Source organism: Erpetoichthys calabaricus, chromosome 5 (assembly GCF_900747795.2).
Source record: "Erpetoichthys calabaricus chromosome 5, fErpCal1.3, whole genome shotgun sequence".
Lineage (NCBI taxonomy): Eukaryota > Metazoa > Chordata > Cladistia > Polypteriformes > Polypteridae > Erpetoichthys > Erpetoichthys calabaricus.
Window position 1 is genome coordinate 22,206,168 of NC_041398.2, and position 23,303 is coordinate 22,229,470.

Sequence of the window (23,303 nt, forward strand, 5' to 3'; positions counted from 1 at the left end):
TCAGATGTCGCAAAAACTACATTGGAAACACTTTTTGTCGGAAAAAAGGGCTTTAACGCAAATAAATGTGTCACATATCACGTGCAATCAAAACGAGAATGGCGGAGCGGTTCACATGGTCTGATGAAGAGAGTTGTTTTTTGATTAAACGTCGTTATTTTGTATTAATTCAAATTTCAGTTTTAATTAAAAACCTTAAGGGAAGCAGGTTACAGTACTAATTCAGTTGTTATCGCACTGAGAAGGGATGTTGAAAGGTAGGCTCACCTGTACAGATCCGATGCTGCAAACACAGCTGCATCATGGGCACTTCCAGGAGTGCCAACGCAAATGTCTCGTATCATGCACCTGTCATCAACAAGGGCCTGGAGAACAATAGATGGCCACCCTTTGCGATTAATGTAATCGCGGTAGCCTTCCGTCGGAGGAAGAGTAGGCACATGCGTGCCATCCAGCGCACCGTAAATCTGTGGCACAAGATGCACCAAGGAATTGCGGTATGCAATTTCATTGGCCTCCGCTACAGTCGGAAGTCTGATATAACGCTGCATTAATTTTTCTTTAATAGCGGTGCACACAGCATATACACATCGATGGACGGTAGTTTTACTAACCCCGAAAGTTTCTCCAACTACTCTATACTCGGCGCAGGTTGCCAGCTTGTAAAGGGCGATGGCAATCCGCTTTTGGGTTGGAACCGGTGGTCGGTGGCAACCTGTGATGGGCGCAACATCAGGACTGATGAATCCACACAACATCTCAAACGTCGGCCGTGTCATTCTAAAATGTTGCAGCCAGAGATTTTCTGTGAAGTGTCTCTCCACCACCTCCTCCCAGAAGGTCTTATTCCGTCGTCTCTCCCATACCCGTGGGTTTCGTCGCACTGGGGTACTTTCTTCGAGCTCTAAGGCTATCAGACAAGCAACTGCTTCATTCTGCTGCCGTCTTCGGATATTATGTACAATTCCAATTATTTGTGTAACTGAAATAACAGTAAGCTTGCAAATTTCAAAAAACTGTCTGAATAATCTCTCCATTTCTTTGTTTAGTGGAGGGGGTGTAACGTGGAAAACAAAAGGTAGATAATTTGCGACATACACAAAATTATGTATTGAAACGGCTCAAGGGCAGATTTTTTTCACGATACAACAAAACTTATGCGACAGTGCCGTTTGGGGGGGTGGGATGACGTCATCACGCACACCATTTTATCGATTAAAAAGCCAGTTGGATGGAAACAGGCTGGAGACAGCAAATTTCGCACATTTTTTTTACGTATATTCTGTTTGTCGATAACAAAACGTCGCAAAAAATTGGATGGAAACTTAGCTAGTGACTCCTTCAGAGTGAGATTTACAAATATATGAACCCAAAAGAGTAGCTTGTTCTTCACTATTTAATTGGCAGCTAGCATGCATACTGACTACTGAACACAACCTACTGGGGTGGTTATGTTTCAGATCTCATCAGCAATCTTTACACACACATAGGAAAGGCGCATAACATTCGGTACTTGTGTACTAAACGGACGGCATGGACAGCTAATACCACCCACTAACTTTAAGGTTAGTATTTGTGGTTGGGGTAGGTCAGTTTAATAATTTAAACTCCAAAAATTAAGCAACCGGGGCGCCTCCCCCACAGAACCCAACACTAGAATGGGTAGGAACTGCCGTCCATTTAGTACACAAGTACCGAACGTTACATTTATAGCGGGGAGAGCGCATCTAAATTTGTGGTTGTAATTTTCACAATTCACACTCATTCAGTACAAACGAAAGTACAGAGTGGTGTACAAAAAAAACGGATTTCAATTTTGACCTTAAGTGGAATATTTAGTTGCTTTTAACTCTGAATGCAGAATAAGTGAAGAGGAAAGAAATGAGACCAACTAATTGAATGAGATCAGTTGTAATTGATTATTATTACTAATTGTGAACAAAAACCTGCAGGACTGAATCTGGGAACCACTGAGCTAAACAAACGCAGCATGAAGGACTAAAAGATCTCTTCTCATTTGCAAAAAAATTCCTCAATTCTAAAAGGACACTTAACAACAACTGGGAAGCGGAGACTGGAGAAGAGGCACACCAGTTAGCCACATAATGAGCCATTCTGGGATTACTTAAGAGACGAGCGCCAAGGCCTGTAGTGGAAGTGTGGTGGATGAACAAGAAGAATTAAAAGAAGGCCGACAGAAACTGCAAGACGAGGTAAGAGGTGGGCACAGCAGATACTGAGATCAACGAGTTGGTTTTCTTTTTCTGTTTACTGCACTTTCTAGGTGTTGATTATTGATTCATAAAAGCTATTCGTAGCATTGAATTCGAAAACATTCCCACTCTACACAGTTTTTAACAAGTGCCTAAGACTTTTCCACAGTGCTGTATATATTTGAAAAATACAAGAAACTCGTTTCCAATTCCAAATCAAGACATATGGCAGGACACAAAACAGCATAACAAGAAAACTTCTTTTCCAGAAAGAGAATTGTTTAAGACACAAAGTCAATTAAGCCAGTAATGAAATCTGCATATTAAACATGCAGAGAGCAGGCCGTGGTAAGCAGAGAAATAACTGCACCCAAAACTAAAACAAATCCTCCTACACCCTTATAAATCTGATTCAGCACATCCCATTCTCAAATATTTTTAAATCTGCTTAATTCAGGTCAGGGCTACAGAAACCAAAGCCCACCCCAGCAGAGTAGGACCCAGCCTTGGCCCTGATGAATTAAATGAAGTTTCTAAAACAAGCTGGTCTGATGGACATCACTGAACATCAGCCAGTTTTAACGTAAATGTATTCTACAAGGAGATTCACTCAAAAGAGGCATCGGATATTCTGTAATAACTCTTGCTGGGACAAAACATCTGGCAGTGTGCTCCTCTGTATACGGAGCATCGAACAAGCCTGGATGCCCCTGCATCGGAGCGGACAGCCGTCACGACCTTTAACCTCCCTTTGCAACTTCTGGGTGCCTACCACCCATACCCCTGCCCTCAGTAACTACTCGACTTCTCATCAGGATGGTGGTGTACAGTATTGAGCAGCGCGTCTTCATGGTGCAATCCTATTGGGACCCCAATTCGTTTCGGCGATGTCAGATTCAACTGGATGATCCTGAGTTAACGGAAAGTTACTTCTAGCAAGATGGAGCAACATGTCACACAGCAGCAAGGAGTGTGGCAGAAACTGAATCCTTCTTCGACAATAGGGTAATTTCAAAGGGGCTTTGGCCACCATGGTCGTCGGATCTGACACCTCCAGACTTCATCCTTTGGGGTCTGCTCAAAGGAAAAGTCTAACGGAAACAAGCCTTGCACTGTGGAAGATTTGAAGGAAAATATCCAGGTGGTCCTCATTTTAATAGGGCAATAACTTTCAGGCCCATCACTAAACTGGACAGTTCATGTTGAGCAAACACAGCCAAGGGTATAGGGCAGGGGTGTCAAACAGTGGCTGCAGGTTTTCATTCTTAACATCTTCTTAATTAGTGACCAATTTTTGCTGCTAATTACTTCTTTTAATTAACTTGACTCAGGCCCTTTAGTTTTTTTTCCTTAATTACCAGCCAAACAATAATGAGACAAAACAAGCCGCCACATCACACAATATCTGAAACTAAAGAAAGGTGATGGTCTCAGTAAGGTTAATATCTCAAAACACTTTGAAGATGTTCTTATAAAAAACAGAAAATCAACAGTTTTGGAAATGTCTGCTGTTGCAGAACGAGAGCAGCAACAAGCCGTGGAATTAAATAACGGGTTTAATTAACAGCAAGCAAGCTTCGGCTTCTCATTAAAGAAAGTTGTTGGAGTTTGAAGCCCCAGTTTAAGCTGGTCATCTGTTGGCTCGTTTCACATCTCATTTCTGTTTGGCTATCATCTAATGAGGGAACAAATCAATTCAGAGAACTGAATCCTTCTAACATGGCTGTTAAAATAAAAGGGGAAAAAAGTGAATTAGCAGTGAAAACTGGTCACTGATTAGGAAAAGGGTTAGAATGAAAACCTGCAGCCACTGTGGCCCTCCAGGCCTGGAGTTTGACACCTGTGGTATAGGGGACACTGCAGGGCCAATTGGTCCACTTGTGTGCTTGAAACAGGCTGGTAGCACCCAGTATGAAGAAAAATTCACAAATAAATAAATTACATTGGGCGTAAGATAAAAATGTTGGATAAGACAAAGCTAAGAGTTGTTATACATATTTTCATAATATAGAAACATGATTGCGCAAATTAAGCATTTTGTAGTCATGGATGAGAGGAAAAATGACTTTTTACAGATTTGATGTTGTATTTCAGTCTCAGCCCTGGTGCTGTGTCCTTGTGGGTTAGACATGGACCTCCAGGTAGTCTGTTTTTTTTTTTTTTCTTCCCAAATCTTAGAAAATATGCATTTTAGTTTAATGAACAATCCCAAATTGGCTCCCGTGTCCAGAGGAATGTTGCAAGTTGCCTTGGATAAAAGTGACAGCCAAATAAATGAATAACAATGATGCAAGCGACTTTAACTAAAGTTTGTGTTCCACATTCTCATAGCTGTACCATTAAGAAAAGAGGCCAACACTACAGAAATGGAGAATTCAAACTGAGAGAGAGAGACAGATTTAGTTTTTGGTGTGTGCCAGAGTGCCCGCTTTTCACCTGTCACACCCTTTTCACGCTATCATCCCTGATAGCAGTGCTGAACGCACATGAGTGGCGGACTGAGACGGAGTCACACACACGATTGTGGACATGCACGTTAGGAAGTCATCACTGTCACTGTCCTGCTCCACAGACAGATTGAGGAGATCGTTCCTCCCCCAAACTATGCGACTCTTTAATTCCACCCGGGGGGTAAACATTAACATTTAACATTATACATAGTTATTGTCTGTTTTTTCACCTGCATTATTATCATTCTTCAATATTATTTATTGTATCAGTATGCTGCTGCTGAAGAATGTGAATTTCCCATTGGGATTAATAAAGTATCTATCTATCTATCACACCGCTGAGCAAGAGGACATTTCTCTTTAGCTCAGAAGGACTGGATGGCCAGAAGGTCAACTGTTTGGGACTGGCAGGCCGCTCTTAGCCACAACACCATAGATAAAACTTCAACAGCGCAGATAAAACAAAATGAACAGAAATGATCGAGTTAAATGAAGACGGGGAATTTTTATTGGGACCTCTGCTGTCACATCAACATTAACAGTTTGCCATTTATGCAAATACATATTAAAAGTGATACAGCATCATAGGAGATGTTATTTAATAGCAAGGCTTGACTTATGGGAATACAGAAGAAATGATTTTGACAGTGATGAACCACCTGTTGGAAAACACAAACAATGCATTTGTTTATGCATATTTAAAAAAAAATGCTTCAAAATTCTTAAAAAAAAGGTAACTTCCTCAGTGTATCAATGATAAACCACGTGAAACCCAATGGCAATACAACACTGTATCAGTGCTCTCTGCTTTTCCACGTCTGTGTCTGCTGTTTGTTTGCTCACAGGCCAAAGGTCTCTTCTGATGTTTGCAGTTTATGATTTTGTTGTCACTTTACTGTATTTCGGTTGCCCCTCTTGTTTGTTCCTTGGTTACTTTTGATGACATGAGTGTTTCTATTGTGCCCAGTCACGTCTGAGTGTTGGATCTGAATTTAATTTCAAAAGGTGTTTCCTTCCTTGGCTGTAATTTATTATGGATGTACGGATAGCTGCACACATGGACGCCATAACAGGGGGATCCCTCTTGCAGTCTCCCCAGATCTGTTTTCACACCAGCTTGGTCTTATTTGTTTTCTTGTACTGCCTTTTCAGCATGTTCTGTTAGATTAAGTAAGCTTACATTATACCAGAGGAAAACTGTGTTAGGATACAGTGGGTTGGAGAATGGATGGATGGATGGAAGTACAAAATATAGGACATTGTTACAAACACAAGAAAATAAACCAAGAGAACATATGAGCAGCACTTGACCACTTTCCCCTCATAACTATTCCAAAGAAACATTTTTATTTTTGCATTAGTTCTCTTGCTTCATTTGAAGACTGGAATTAGTCCTTTAGAGTCCTTTTAAACTCAAGCCTGCTCAGGACATCGTCTGTAAAGAGTAGATTTCTTCACGTGGGTCGTTATGACATTGCTGCTTATGGGTGCCATTTTTACTACTGCTTATTTTTTTTTCTTTGTCACGTCACATGTTTCGACCAAGGATGTGTTCCCAGGTAGGCTTCTCTTTTTCCTTTTCCCAGAATTTGCTTTGAAAGTCGATGTATTGTTTTTCAGGTATTGTTGTTTATATTGTTCTACGCATTAGCATGATGTGTTCTCCTGTGTTTTGATGTCACAGCAAGAAGTTCACCCTCGGCACATATATGGTGAGTCCGGGAAGCGGACCCTTCAGTGGTTCATTAACGTTCAAGGACTGCTTTTTCATTTTGTGTATTGTTGTCTTATTTTGGATTTTTGGTCTTTACATTGGGGTGGTGCAGTGGTAAGCGCTGCTGCCTCGCAGTAATGAGACCCGGGTTCGCTTCCCAGGTCCTCCCTGCGTGGGGTTTGCATGTTCTCCCGGTGTCTTTATGGGTTTCCTCCCACAGTCCAAAAACATGCAGGTTAGGTGCATTGGTGATTCTAAATTGTCCCTGGTGGGTGTGTGTGTCCTGTGGTGGGATTGGCTCCAGCAGTTAGGGTATAGCGGGTTGGAAAATGACTGACTGGTCTTTACATTGCTGTGTAGTACATCATGTTATTGCCTTCTGATTTCTGGATTGTTGACTTGGGACTTTTGGACTGTGGTTTGTATTTGTTGACACACTTGTTATAATGGGCAGCACGGTGCTAGCATTGCTGCCTTGTAGTAAGGAGATCAGGTTCTCCCAGTGTCTGTGTGGGTTTTCTCCCACATGCAGGTTAGGTGAACTGGAGAATGTAAATTGGCCCTTGGTGTGTGTGTGTATGCCCTGCCATGGACTGGTGCCATATCTAGGGTTTGTTCCCTGCCTTGCACCCTATGCTAGTTGGGATAAGGTTCCAGCAGACCCCCATGACCCTGTTCAGGACTAAGCGGGTTAGAAAATGCTTAAATGACTTATTATAATAGGATGTTGAATATTAGGGGACTGGCAGTGGCCAAAGTGTGGGGGTCAAAAAAAAAAATCATTCACATTACAATTATTCGTACTACCTTAGACTGAATAAATGGTCAGCTCTCACGACTTTGCTATGATGAGCCAGTTTGGTGGATGTACTGGTAAATGGATGGTACCCTGGGAATCATCATCTGCAGACTGATTTTGGCATTCAGTGCTTCTGCTATCAGAGAAAGTGTGTGAGCCAAGGACCACATCCTCTTTGGTTTCTTTTCTAATTGTCTTTTCTATTCTTTTTGATTCTCACTACCTAAGTTACACTTTTGATCATCTTCAACAAATGCTGCACACCACCAAGCATACAGTGACTACAATGTAAGGTCTGATTCTATCTTAGAAGAGTACAGTTCATGTATTAACATATAGTAGTCAACTACTTTGGATAGAATGTGCCTAAAATGATCAAATCGAAATAGCAGCAACATTCCAAAAGATGACTTCATTTTAATATGTACCAAATAATATGGCTGTAAGATTAAAAAATGCCTCTTCCTGCAATGTATTGGTTATTCTATGGATGACCTGTCTCTTAATTGTTTGCTGATTTTTGGAGGTAAAAGAAACAACTCTTCATTTCTACACTCATTGTACCCCATACCCACCAAGTGCCAGCCCTGCCACTGACTGACTTATAAAGCTTGAGACAGGACCCAGCAGCATTGATGTCAGAGTGGCCCCATCTACAGGAACAAAATTGACACCTCTTTAATTTGCATCACAGGTTCAACGTCGCACCTAAATTGTCTCCACTGTTGTCTCTTCATCTACCTCAGAAGAACTGTGAATTTTCCTGTGTTTATTAAGATTGCTTAGCAGTGAGAATTGTTCACCACATTCAGAACAGCAATGTGGCTTTTCCCCTGTGTGAAGTCTCCTGTGATTCTTCAGAGAGCTCTTTTCTGAAAACCGTTTCTCACATATAGGGCAGGAATATGGCTTCTCTCCAGTGTGCTTTTTCATGTGCCTAAGAAGATGACTTCTGCATGAGAAAGGCTTTTTGCACTCAGAACAGCAATGTGTTTTCTCCCCATTGTGATTTCGCACGTGATACCAAAGACTCATTTTGTGTGAGAATCGCTTGCCACATTCAGGACAGCAGTAGGGTTTCTCTCCTGTGTGAAGGCTCATGTGCACCCGTAGGTTTTTCATTGAAGAAAGTTGTTTGCCACATTGAGTACAGAAAAACTGCCTTGCAACATTCTGTCCAGTATGAATTTTCATGTGGCTATGAAGATGGTCTTTGCGGGAAAAGAATTTACCACATTCAGAACAGCTGTAAGGTTTCTCTCCCGTGTGAATTCTCATGTGCATCTGAAGGTTTTTCGTGGATGAAAGCTGTTTGCCACACTCAGTACAGGAGTATGGCTTCTCTCCTGTGTGAGTTTTCACATGTGACAAAAGATGATTTTTTTGTGAGAACTGTTTGTCACATTCAGAACAGCCATGAGGCTTGTCTCCTGTGTGAAGATTCAAGTGTACCTTAAGACTGCATTTTAGTGAAAACTGTTTGCCACATTCAGAACAGCAGTGTGGCTTTTCTCCGGTGTGAATTGCCACGTGTGATAAAAGATTGTTTTTACGCGAGAATCGTTTGCCACATTCTGAACAGCTGTACGGCTTCTCACCTGTATGAGTATTCATGTGCGACAAAAGATGGTTTTTCTGTGAGAACTGTTTGCCACATTCAGGACAGCTGTGAGGCGTCTCTCCCGTGTGCATTTTCAAGTGTGCCTGAAGATTGCTTTTTCGTGTGAATTGTTTGCCACACTCAGAACAGCAGTGTGGCTTTTCACCGGTGTGAGTGTTCATGTGTGACATAAGATGGTTTTTGAGTGAGAATCGTTTGCCACAGTCAGGACAGCTGTGCGGCTTCTCCCCCGTGTGAGTCTTCATGTGGGACTGAAGATTGTTTTTTTGTGAAAATCGCTTGCCACATTCAGAACAGCAGTGTGGCTTCTCTCCTGTGTGGATTTTCATGTGTGACTTCAGATTGCTTTTTTGAGAGAATTGCTTGCCACATTCAGAACAGCTGTGTGGCTTCTCTCCTGTGTGAATTTTTAAGTGTGCCAGAAGGTTACTTTTTTGTGAGAATTTTTTACCACATTCAGAACACCAGTGTGGCTTCTTCCATGCTGTAGCAGTTTCCTGTCTCTGAAGAGGGTCTCCATCTGAGTATCCTACATCATACGAAGGCAGAGGGAGACTGTCATTTTCTTGAAAATCTGAAGACAGAAACAATTGATATTTGTATTAAGCAAACAATGCATTATAATTCAAATGACACTGAGACCTCCAAGAAAACACAGCACCATATTTAAACTGAACTCTGAGCAAAAGTACAGACAGATGTGTACAAAGTATTTTGAGGTCTAACTTTCACTAATGAATTAAATTCAAGCAAAGTTTGCAAACACCACGAAAATCAATACTTGGTGGTCACTGAAGATGACATTCTGCATTATGGGCTGATTGTGTATATCTAGCCTAAGTGTCTTTCAATTTGTTCCATTAGGAACTTATGACTAAGGAGAACAAACTTTTAATAGAATACGAGTTTTACACAAAACAGTACCATTTGATATTACTCCTCTACCTTGTTATTTAAAAGCTGCTTAAAAGACTAATTCTATGAGTCTGTCAGACAAGAAAGAAGTTCAAACAAATAACCTGTGAAATGCTCATATTGTGATTAGCTGTTTTTTCTTATCTTTCTTTATTTTGTATAGGAATTCCTGACATTATTGTGATAAAGTGTGCATGTAGTTCGTGTTTTAATTTTTTTCTTGAATGTTTCTATTAAAAATTGAAATTGTTTTGCATCTTGTTGAAATGCCATTATTGTTTGGTTGTTTCAATGTGTGGCATTTGTAACAAAAGATACTCGGGTCTGTCATATCAAAAGTGATGGTGTATAGCTCAACCCATCTGTTTACACATTATCAGAGACTGGGATAAAACTCTGTGCAATCATGAACTAATTTGAATGTGCTAGGCCTGTTATCGTGCTTTTAGCACAGCGGTTCTTAGTAGTAACAAAAAAGGGGGCGTGAATGTTGCCATATGTGGCGTAATTTCGCTATTTGTAGGAAAATTTTAAACGTGTAGTGGTGTATCGGCAGCAATAAATATAGGAATAAATTTTATTAGGGTTTCAAAAAAACGTTAGGGAGGCGCGATTAAAACTTATGAAAACTCAGGTCGTAAATACTTAAAGGTTGAGAAACGCTGTTTTAGAAAATCATCCTACCCCTCTGTAACAGTCGCTTCATTTGTCTTTCAGCTTGACATCAAAACCCATTAACATATCTTTACACATTTAGTCTTAAAACATTCAAGTAACAAATAAACACAGCAGTTCTGAAAATCAATAAAAAACTAAAACTTCCAATAACATAGTTGTAAAACTGACCAGTCTTCTGCCTGAATACTTGATAGAGCCAATTTTTGCTTTAATGACAGCCATCAGTCACTTTGGATTTGTCTCCACCGCCTTTGCACACCACAGATTGTGAATATTTGCCCCTTCTTTCATACAAAATTGTTCAAGGTCAGTCAAATTTCATGGTGAGCAGTGATGGACTTCACTCTTCAAGTCTACTGACAGATTTAAGTCGGGGCACCTTGCACTCCTTAAGTCATTGTCTAGTTTATTTTTTGTTATTTTGTTTTGGCAATTGTGTTCAGGTTCAACCTGCCCTGCATTAAATAAGGTGCCACTTGATAGGTTAGTTATCAAACTAAAAGAAATGGGAGTTCAGGGTATTGTGGGTAGATGAGTGCAGAATTGGCTCAGACTGAAGAAGCAGAGGGTGATTGTGTGAGGAACCAGATCAGAATTGGCAGATGATCTACAGTGGTCAGTGCTAGAGGCCCTGCTATTTTATATTATATATATATTATATAGGGAAAGGGTTAATGATCCAGCATGTAAATTATTAGGCTTGGACTGATCTTCTTGTCATCTTGAATCACACAACGTGGTCTCGACAGAAAGAGGACAGTGCATGATGGTGTTTTTAAGCGCCTCAATCTCTGCCACAGTTTGAAAGAACCGGAGGCTGACTTAGAGAACTGTGTTTTATAGTGTCCAGGCCTGATCTACCATTTTTTTTTTGCATGTCATTTTCTATTATCAGATCAAAATAATACAACTGCTGAGCTAATTTTTTAAAATGAGAGTAATACGACTAATTGCATGTTCAGCATTTAAAATTAAGACTCAAAATACTATTCTGCATTCAGTCATCCCATGTAAAAAGGGTTCTGACAGCTGGGTGAAATTTTTGGAATTTGCAAAATTTTCATAATTTGGAACTACATTTTATTTAAATTTCTTCTGATGATAGATGTGTCCATATGAAGGATTACAATGATTTTCTTGCATAGACTGAAAAGCTCAATTGACTTGTTTCCCTTGTATGGAAATATATCTACAGGAGTATTTACTGGATATTTTTACCTACAGTACAATCACACACACATAATTAGAATACAGTATGAACAAAATTAGAATGTATAATATGATTAAGCACTTACTTTACTATGTGATTATGTATAAGGTATTATTTAAATATATTGTAATCTAAACCACCAATATGGGTTAAGTACTGAGTTGAATTGAGCCTTAGACAGTCAATGAGATACTTGCTTAAAATGTCCATTACTCTGAATAGTTAAGTGAGCAGAAGATGAACTGATCACCACAAAGGAATAAAGTTAAAAGAGGATACATTTCTTTTCAGCATTTGATGCAAGTTTAGTGTTTTGCTTTTGTTTTGTACAATTATACAGTAAAAAAAGGAAAGGAGAACCATGCAAAAATCTGAGCACCCAAAGATATTGGAGGCCTCACATAACTTTCCCAAGGTGGTCTCAGACCATAATTAACTCATTAGGACTATGGCTTGTTCACAGTCATCGTTAGGACACTCCAGGTGATGCACAGCTGTATAAATTCTCGGAACATTCAAACTTTGTCCCAACAATCTGCAGCCATGGGCTACTCTAAACAGCGGCCTAGCACTCTGACAAATAAAATAATTGATGCTCACAAAGCAGGAGGCAGCTACAAGAAGATGATAATGTGTTTTCAGGTTGCCGTTTCCTCAGTTTGTAATGTTATTAAGAAATGACAGTTAACAGGAATGGTGGAGGTCAAGTTGAGGTCTGGAAGACCAAGAAAACTTTCTGAAAGAACTGCTTGTTGGAATTTTAGAAAGGCAAATAAAACCCCCCATTTGACTGCAAAAGACTTGAGGCCTCATGTATAAATGTTGCGTACGCACAAAAATGTTGCATACTCCCGTTTCCACACTCAAATCGTGATGTATTAAAACTAAACTAAAATAAAAATGCCAGCTAAATGCTTGGCGTACGTAAGTTCTCCACTCGGTTTTGCAGACTGGCAGCACCCAGCATCAAAGCAGTGCTTTTGTTCCAGTGTGGTTTCCCTTTTTGTTTTAGATCCATATCCCTGATGTGGCTTTATAAATACACTGAAATTAACCACATATTGTTTATTAGTTTAAGGCATCTGATTGTAATTAACGTGTGCCAATATAATGGTCCACGGAATGGCCAAACTATTCCAAATACCATAACTGCTTTAGCGTTGTTCCTCTCACTGCACCTTTTCTTCTTCTTCTTCTTTCAGCTGTTCCCAGTAGGGTTTGCCACAGCGGATCATCTTTTTCCATATTACTCTCACTGCACCACTCAGAGTATTTATATCACTGTATCTGAGTGTGAATCACAGCTCTACAGCAGCTGATCGGAAAGAGAATCATTGGAATGCAGCATCAAGCACACGCTGCCTCAGCCATTCGCTATTTGAACTGCTCTCGTACGACAAATGCTTCAGAGCCTTTCCTGTACGGACCTTGTGGTTCAGAAACAGTTTCATCCCAAGAGCTCTAAACGCACTCAATCAGTCCATCAAGTGCTCCTTGTAGAACTGTTTGTACTCATAAGTACAATTACCTCACTGTAAACTTGTGATAGTTATAATATTGCACAACCTGAGCCACTTTATAAAGCGTGTATTTACACGTGATGATGAAATCATTTTTTAAGATGAAATGCAGCAAAATGTTTATTATATTATACAGATAAAATGTTAACATCATTTAAATAATCTATATTGTTAATAATTAAACATGTAAGGACATGGTGTCGCAGCGCTAGTGACGAGCTGGTGCCCCAATTGTTCCTGCCTTGCGTTGTATTTTTGCTGGGGCTGGCGCAACACTGGAAAGATAGATGAATAAAATAATTAAACACCTACTACGAAGATATCTCAATGTTCCTTAAAAGTTTTGAAGAATCGGCGTTCAAAGCTTACAGATGGCTTAACGTCTTATTACAGAGCTGATTGTGTGGAGATTGGTTACTTGGAGAAAGAAAAGGAAGGACAGGAATTGGGGGTTAGTAGGTTTGAAAGACAGTACTGCTGCAATAAATTATTTCATTGAAGGTCGTGCATGGCGCAGCAAGCATCTTGCGTGAGGCAGGAACAATCTCTGGACAGGGAGCCAGCTCGACACTATCACTGCACCACCGTGTTCCCATGTTTAATAATATGCTTTAACTCCTATCATCATGAAAATGATATCAAGTATACATGTCAGTATTTTAATTATTCAGAGAGCTGTAATATCACAAATGTAATGGATTCTGTGTCCAGTCGGAGGAAGAGAAAGCCCGTTTAAGAAGCACATAGTGATTCACACACATAGAGCACATAGAAGAACACATACAAAACAAAGCATTTAGCGTGCTACTTTAGTTACGATGGGATTTGAGAAAATAGTAAATGAAACGATTTTAAGATGACATTTATGATGTTCTACTTTAATGACAAAATAAACTACGTGATTAAAGTGGAAATTTCGAGATTAAAGTTGACATTTCAAGCTTTTTTCCCCCACTGTGTCCCTATTTTTTTTTTTTTTCTCTGTACCCTAATAAGCTTTCATTTGACACTCAGACAGTGGGATACGACTCACCTTTTCACAGCAACTTTGATATCTGACAACGTTTTTTTACTTCGGGCACTGTGCGACTTTGTGAACTTGAGCTTGAGTGTCACCGACACTCTGTCACTCGATCAACTTCCTTTTGTTGTTTAAAACAACAAATAGTACATTTTTCTTTGCCTCCACTTGGTATTCACTGAAAATCTTCTATTTCCCCCCGTACTTTTGCCATTGCCTCTTTACAGAACGCTGAGCTTAATGGCTATTTATATTGATTTGTATATTCAGAGAGGAGTAATTCTGGGAGGAGTTTGGGGTGGGGCAGCAGGCATGTGCACGTGCGTTACTTTCACGCTGACCGGGATTTATGGAGCAAAAGAACGTGGAAGTTGGCAAACACACAGATTTATGCATCTGGACTTTTTTGTGCATACGCACATTTCTGTTATTGTCTGTACGCCATGTTTTAGTGTGAATTCTTTGCATGGCATTATACATGAGGCCCCAGAAGTGGTGGTGTGCTGTTCTACTGTGCAGTGACACCTAAACAAATATGACCTTCACAGTAGAGTCAGCACAAGAAAACCTTTTACTGTGTCCCAGCCACAAAATTCAGCACCTGTGGACTGATGGAGTCAAAATTGAACTTTTTGGCCACAATATGTAAAGGTATGTTTGGAGAAAAAAAGGGGCCAAATTCCTGAAAAAAGAACACGTCTCTGACTATTTAGCTTGGCAGAGGATTGATCAGCTTTGGACTTGTGTTGCATTCTGTGGCAGAATGGATTCAAATAAATAAATAAACTAGCAAATTGTGGAAACAAACATCACAGCATTTGTAAAAAAAAAAAAAAAAAAAAAAAAAGTTGAAGTTAAAAAGAGGATGGGTCCTACAACAAGATAATGATCCAAAACACTCCTTCAAATCTACAATGGAATACCTCAAGAAGTGTAAGATGGCAGTTTTGTCATGGCCCTCACAGTCCCCTGACCTAAACATCATTGAACATCTGTGCCAAGGTCTCAAAAGATAGGGCAGTGCATGCAAGATGAATGGGTGAAAATACTGAAAATACATGAAAGAACTGAGAGACTCTTAGTTGACTACAAAGAGTGTTTTACTTAATTAAGGGGGTCTTAGTAAGTACTGACCATGTCGGGTGCCTAAACTTTTGCTTCAAACCCTTTTAATTTTTTTTTGGTATTTTGTGACTGATGGAAATAAAAATGCAATCTTTCTTAAAATATTCAAGAAATGTGTCATCTTTAACTTTATGCCTTTCGGTGATCAGTTCATCTTCTGCTCACTTAACTATTCACATTAACAGACAGTTTAAACAAGGGGGACCAAACTTTTGCATCTCACTGTACATGTAACCAACTCCACCAATGTAAAATGACCCCATGAAAGCCGAAGCCAAAAACCGGGTGGAGGATTAGCAATAAGGGTGCGTGGCTGAAAATCATACCGGACAAAGCCATAAAAATGGTGTTGGCTACTAGTAGAATAATGAACATGCATGGGCAGAACCTAATAAAGTGGGCATTACTGAAGGGCAATCATACAAAGGTGGCAAAATGACATTAGGTGTTGCCCATTGCCATAGCATAAAGGTTTCTTATCTATGTTATGCTACAAATAACCCTATGGCTGACAATCCACAAGTCTAGACAGCAGAAATGTTATCACATAGGTTTAAGAGACAGTCTCTACATAGTGAAGGCTTGAGTGAAATGTATCTTAGTGGCTGAAGCCCCAGACGCCTAGCTGGCACACCATGACTGATGATTCTGTACAGGTGGAAGTACTCCACACAGTGGAGTCAAAAAGTATTCTGACCCCTTCAGTTTCTACACAATATGTAGCAGATTTAATTTTAAATGGATAAATTTGCCATTTTTGTCTATTAGTCTATAATAACCAGGTTAGGTCAGATTAGGTTGAGGAGCATCCCCTGGTACATCCGCACCCACCACTTGACAAAACAGCTTGGGATCCCGGTTGACAACCTCCCCCATGCAGACACGCAGTCCAGTCCCACCCTCTGGAAATGACCATCTACAGTATCGGCCACAGCCTGGTGTTACAATGCGACCCCTTGGCCTTTTCCAGCTGCTCAGGTCCTCAACAATGACAATCCGGTGACCCAGATCACCCTCGGGGAATCGTGCCACATGGCCATAGTGCTGTAACTGATGCTCCCTCACAATGCAGGTAATGTGCTTCATTTGAGACTCTGTGAGCAACACAAAGTCAAACCAACGGGACCCAAGGATTCTCTGAAGAGACACAGTACATCGGACTTCCAATACAACTCGGAGTCCTGCCACGTGCAGAAGTTTGCTGATGACACTGCTATCGTGGGCTGCATCAGGAGTGGGCTGGAGGAGGAGTATAGGGACCTAATCAATGACTTTGTTAAATGGTGCGACTCAAACCACTTACGCCTGAACACCAGCAAAACCAAGCAGCTGGTGGTGGATTTTAGGATGCCCAGACCCCCTCATGGACCCCGTGATCATCAGAAGTGACTGTGTGCAGAAGGTGCAGACCTATAAATATCTGGGAGTGCAGCTGGATGATAAATTAGACTGGACTGCCAATACTGATTCTCTGTGCAAGAGAGGACAGAGCCGACTATACTTCCTTAGAAGGCTGGCGTCCTTCAACATCTGCAATAAGATGCTGCAGATGTTCTATCAGACGGTTGTGGCGAGCGCCCTCTTCTATGCGGTGGTGTGCTGGGGAGGCAGCATTAAGAAGAAAGACGCCTCACACCTGGACAAACTGGTGAGGAAGGCAGGCTCTATTGTTGGCATGGAGCTGGACAGTTTGACGTCCATGGCAGAGCGAAGGGCGCTCAAAAGGCTCCTATCAATTATGGAGAATCCACTGCATCCACTAAACAGGATCATCTCCAGACAGAAGAGCAGCTTCAGCGACAGACTGCTGTCACTGTCCTGCTCCACTGACAGACTGAGGAGATCGTTCCTCCCCCAAACTAGGCGACTCTTCAATTCCACCCGGGGGGGGGGGTAAACGTTAACATTCAACATTATACAAAATTATTGTCTGTTATACCTGCATTGTTATCAATCTTTAATTTAATATTGTTTTTTTTTATCAGTATGCTGCTGCTGGAGAATGTGAATTTCCCCTTGGGATTAATAAAGTATCTATCTATCTATCTACTGAAGGAGTACAGTCTTCATCTCAGGTCACTGGATAGCGTCCATGTCTCGCAACCATATAGCAAGACAGGAAGCACCAGGACTTTAAAGACTCTAAAGACCTTTGACCTTTTGCAGAGATATTGGGAGCACCACACAACCCTTTCCAGAGACCTCTTGACTCCACATGCTCTCCCAATCCATCTACCGACTTCAAAGGGACAGTTTGTGAACCTGGTTGGCAACCCCCCCATCAGACATGCAGTCCAGTCCCACCAACTTTCTGCTGCAACCAGGTGATACATGGGCATTCCCTTGGCCTGGTCCAGTCACTAAGGTCCTCAAAAATGACGATCCTGTGAGCTGGATCACCTTTGGGTAATTGATCCACATGGCCGTAGGGCAATAACTGACGCTCCCTCACAATGCAGATAATGTGCCTCATTCGGGACTTCATGAGCAACACAAAGTCAAACCAGCAGTACCCAAGGATTTTCCAGAGAGACAGTACTGAAGGAGTCCAGACTTCATCTCAGGTCATTGGATAGCGCCCACGTCTCACAACCATATAGCAAGACAGGAGGCACCAGGACTCTAAAGACTTGAAACCTTCGTCCTTTTGCAGAGATATCGGGAGCGCCACACACCCCTTTACAAAGACCTTACAACCCCCACCATGCTCTCACTATCTGTCTACTGACTTCATAGAAAGAGTCACCGTAGACATGATTATCACTGCCAAGGTAAGTAAACCTCCCGACAAGGTCGACACTCTCTCCGCAAACTGACGCACTACTGCTGGCTGTGCCTAAGAGGTCATTAAAGGCTTGGCTCTTGGTCTTTATCAGGACACTCACAAGCCCAGACCCTCAGACTCCTCACTCAGTCTCTCAAGAGCCCTGATCAGAGCCTCCATGAAGATCAAAGTCAAGATCAGTGAATCTCTCTTCACAAACAGATGCCTGTGGTGTAGCGGGTCCACAGCTCAAGTTAACAGGGCCACTTTTTAAATAAATAATCGCTGCACTCGTGGCTTAACGAGGGTGCACGGTGTGGGTGGTGGATCGGTTCCCGGGGAATTCGTGATGCGGGCGAACCTTGCTTAAGTGCACAGGTGAGGAGTTGTCTGCATCCGTAATTGTTCCCACAAGCTGCTGATTGCCACAGCTGATCCATGTCCCCGTGATATATAGAAGCGTGAGGCGGCTACTAGGGAGGAAAAAGAAAAGAAAGAGAGAGGTTGCAGGGAAGAAGGTGGCAGGAAACAGGGAGAGGATAGCCGGTGCGAGAGAGAGAGAGCAGGCTCGATGGAGCAAAGGCAGGCAGCTGGGAGGTGAGCCCCTGCAGAGGAGTGTTTGGCCAACACTCGGTGGGGCTAAAGAAAGCGGTCGCTCCAGCTGAGCGATCACGGAGCTGGAGTGACCGGTATTGAAGACAACTGGCCGTCGATAGGCAGTGGCAGTCGTGGAGGTTTTGGGCTAGTTTAGCCCCAGCATGAGCGCCTTGACCACTGGGGAAAGAACCCAAGTCTCTGTCCGGACCAGTGTGGAAGGCAGCTGCACCTGCAGGTAGGGCGACTCCCCTGTTGCGAAGCAGGAGAGCAGCCAGGTAGAAAGAAGAAGGCACCGTGCTTTGGATTTTAAGAGACTGCTTCCAGCCATTGTTTTAACTTTGTTGTTTTTAAAGGATGTTTTTTTTCTATTGGATTTTAACATCCACCTTTCACCCGTTTTAATGGATTATTTATTTGAAGACTTTTGAATACGCTGCACTACAGTGGGGCAAAAAAGTATTTAACCAGCCACCAGTTGTGTAAGTTCTCCCACTTAAAAAGATGAGAGAGGCCTGTAATTTTCATCATAGGTATACCTCAACTATAAGAGATAAAATGAGAAAAAAAAATCCAGAAAATCACATTGTCTGATTTTTAAAGAATTTATTTGCAAATTATGGTGGAAAAAAAGTATTTGGTCAATAACAAAAGTTCATCTCAATACTTTGTTATATACCCTTTGTTGGCAATGACAGAGGTCAAACGTTTTCTGTAAGTCTTCACAAGGTTTTCACACACTGTTGCTGGTATTTTGGCCCATTCCTCCATGCAGATCTCCTCTAGAGCAGTGATGTTTTGGGGCTGTCGCTGGGCAACATGGACTTTCAACTCCCTCCAAAGATTGTCTATGGGGCTGAGATCTGGAGACTGGCTAGGCCACTCCAGGACCTTGAAATGCTTCTTACGAAGCCACTCCTTCATTACCCAGGCGATGTGTTTGGGATCATTGTCATGCTGAAAGACCCAGCCACGTTTCATCTTCAATGCCCTTGCTGATGGAAGGAGGTTTTCAGTCAAAATCTGACGATACATGGCCCCATTCATTCTTTCCTTTACACAGATCAGTCGTCCTGGTCCCTTTGCAGAAAAACAGCCCCAAAGCACGATGTGTCCACCCCCATGCTTTACAGTAGGTATGGTGTTCTTTGGATGCAACTCAGCATTCTTTTTCCTCCAAACACAATGAGTACAGTTTTTTATCTGACCATATGACATTCTCCCAGTCCTCTTCTGGATCATCCAAATGCTCTCTAGCAAACTTCAGACGGGCCTGCACATGTACTGGCTTAAGCAGGGGGACACGTCTGGCACTGCAGGATTTGAGTCCCTGGCGGCGTAGTGTGTTACTGATGGTAGCCTTTGTTACTTTGGTCCCAGCTCTCTGCAGGTCATTCACTAGGTCCCCCCGTGTGGTTCTGGGATTTTTGCTCACCATTCTTGTGATCATTTTGACTCCACGGGGTGAGATCTTGCATGGAGCCCCAGATCAAGGGAGATTATCAGTGGTCTTGTATGTCTTCCATTTTCTAATAATTGCTCCCACAGTTGATTTCTTCACACCAAGCTGCTTACCTATTGCAGATTCAGTCTTTGCAGCCTGGTGCAGGTCTACAATTTTGTTTCTGGTGTCCTTTGACAGCTCTTTGGTCTTGGCCATAGTGGAGTTTGGAGTGTGACTGTTTGAGGTTGTGGACAGGTGTCTTTTATGTTGATAACGAGTTCAAACAGGTGCCATTAATACAGGTGACGAGTGGAGGACAGAGGAGCCTCTTACACAAGAAGTTACAGGTCTGGGAGAGCCAGAAATCTTGCTTGTTTGTAGGTGACCAAATACTTATTTTTCCACCATAATTTGCAAATAAATTCTTTAAAAATCAGACAATGTGATTTTCTGGGGGGGTTTTTTTCTCATTTTTGTCTCTCATAGTTGAGGTATACCTATGATGAAAATTACAGGCCTCTCTCATCTTTTTAAGTGGGAGAACTTGCACAATTGGTGGCTGACTAAATACTTTTTTGCCCCACTGTATATATTTGGACACGGTTTTGATTTTTGTTGTTTTTAATAAAAGCACTTTGCACTTTTTGCACCATCCCCTTGCTTTGCTGTGCCTCATTGCCAAGCTCATCAGTGACATTACAGACGGTGTCAGGTTCAGGGCTCCCGGAAGGACGATTGGAGCATGGAGTGAACCCGCATCATCACAATGCCCCACAACTGCTGGACCCCACAACCCTGCCCAACACAAAGTCCATGCAAGCACTGAACAGAACAGGAGCAAATACACACCCCAGGAAAACACTCAAATTAACTTGGAAAAATCCACAGAGGCTTTGCCTTCACTCTGCACAGCAATCTTTACTTCCATATGGGAGACGTGCATCATCCCAACTGACTGGAAAAATGGGATTTGTAGTCCCTATCTGGAAAGGGAAGGGTGATCGCCTGGATTACGGCAACTACAGGGGGATAACACTTGCTCTCATTGCCGGGTAAGGTCCTTGCTAGGGTCATCCTGAATAGGATTTGGGATCACTTGCTCACCTACCAGCAACTGGAGCAGTCTGGTTTTACACCTAAGAAGTCTACCATTGACAGCATCCCTGGCACTGAGGGTTCTTCTCATTGAGTGCATACATGAACATCAGTAGAGTTTGTTTGCAGCCTTTGTTGATTTTTGTAAAGCGTTTGACTCATTTGATCATACTGCCATGTGGGGCATCCTGAGAATTCACAGGATCCCTGCAAAGTTGCTGGATGTCATGGCCGACCTGTACACTGGTACTTAACAACCCATGATGACAAAGTGAAAATAAATTAAAACTCAAAAACTGTAACCTCTCATTGATATTAGTATGCAGACCCTTTGCTGTGACGCTTCAGATTGTTTGCTTAAATTCTCCTTGAGATGTGTCTAAAACTTGACTGGAGTCCACCTGTGCCAAACTGCAGTGAATGGACATCATGAACAAGAGTCCAGTTTGAACAGAGATGGGAGATCCTGTCAGAAGGATTCACTGGTCTGATGAGACAAAAATGTAACTCTTTGGGCACAACTACAACTATATCTGATGATTACCAGGCTCCGTTCATCACTTGCCTGATATCATCCCTACAGTGAAGCATAGTGGTGGCAGTATCATATTCTGGAGGTGCAGGAAGTCCTCTGCAGATATGGAAGAACCTGGCCATCTCAGGCAGGACTCCTTCAGTCAGGCATTTATGGCAGAGTGGCTAGACATTAGACGGTCTTGAGTAAAATGTATGAAGAGAAAGATTCTCTGGTCTGATGGGACAAAAATTGGGTTCTTTTGGAAGAACTCCAACTATGTCTGATGATTACCAGGCACTGCTCTTCATCTGCCTAATATCATCCTCACAGAGAAACATGGTTGTGGCAGTATCATATTCTGGAGGTGCAAGAAGTCCTCTGCAGATATGGAAGAACCTGGCCATCTCAGGCAGGACTCCTTCAGTCAGGCATTTATGGAAGAGTGGCTAGACAGTAGACAGTCTTGAGTAAAATGTATAGAAGAGTTTAAATGACTCAGAGCGTGAGGAGAAAGATTCTCTGGTCGGATTAAACACAAATTGGGCTCTTTGAGGAGAACTCCAAGCACTATGTCCGGTGAAGGCACTGCTCATCACCTGCCCTAAAGTGAAGCATGATAGTGGTGGCATCATGCAATGGGGGTGAAGGGACATGGCGACTGGGTAGAACTGAGGGAAGGATGAATGCAGTCAAAAATAGGTAGGTCCTTGAAGAAAACCCAAATCCGTATTTGCAAACATTGCAGAGATTTTCCCCAAGAAGACTCCAAGCTGGAATTGCAGCCAGAGGGGCTTCTGCAAAGTACTGAAGCAAGTAATGAGAGATTTTTAGATCTAGATTTTTGTTAAAATTTGTAAACCTTTCATGTGATCATTACAGATTACAACGTGATGGACAAAACTGGAAAACGTATCCAGAATTTACAACACAATAAAGAGTGCAGAAAATTAAGGGGTCTGAATATTTCTTGAAGCGAAGCAGGTTCTTGGATGGAAGACCACCAAGGAAAAGTTTGAGTTTCTGCTGGAGGAGGTGTTTGGGAGGTCTTTGGTCTGTGTGTGGATCCCAACGCCCCAGTGTAGTGACAGGTACGCTGTGCTGTAAAAATGGCGGCATACTTGAGATGAGATGTAAAAATCAACATCCTGACTCTCAGTGGTCATAAAAGATCCCTGTGCATCCTTTGTAAAGAGTAGGGTGTATCCTGATGTGCAGGCTAAATTGCCCACCATGGCCTAGTCATTCTGGCTCCCTAATCATCCCCGGTCTCTTCACCCCTTCACCAGCTAATGTGTGGTGAGCGTACTTGTGCAAAAATGGCTGCCCTTGCATTCTCCAGGAGGATGCTGCACATTAGTGGTGGTTGAAGTGCTGTTCCCCCCCCTAACCCCCCAATTTAAAGCACTTTGTGTAGTGAGAAAAGTGCTATATGAATGTTATATAAAGAATTAAGATACTGTAATACTACAGTTTGGAAAATATGCCCTCATATAGCACAGATCATAAGTTTTACGGCAAAGGTGAAAAGAAAAGCATTTTCCACAAATGTAGAGGTTCCCACTGTACTGACATTTCTTGTTTACAGTGGGGCAAAAAAGTATTTAGTTAGCTACCAATTGTGCA

The 23,303-nt window shown here is 41.9% G+C and overlaps 1 protein-coding gene across 2 annotated transcripts in view; it reads right to left on the reverse strand.

Annotated features, from left to right (window-relative positions):
* Nucleotides 1-5,145: 5,145 nt before the first annotated feature.
* Nucleotides 5,146-23,303, reverse strand: part of LOC114643720 (gastrula zinc finger protein XlCGF57.1-like) — a 28,445-nt gene continuing 10,287 nt past the window's right edge. For both annotated transcript variants that reach the window (XM_028792239.2, XM_051927427.1), the window contains exon 3: nucleotides 5,146-9,371. In XM_028792239.2, the coding sequence (XP_028648072.1) occupies nucleotides 7,885-9,371 (1,487 nt within the window). In that variant the 3' untranslated portion in view covers nucleotides 5,146-7,884. The remainder of the gene's footprint in view (nucleotides 9,372-23,303) is intronic.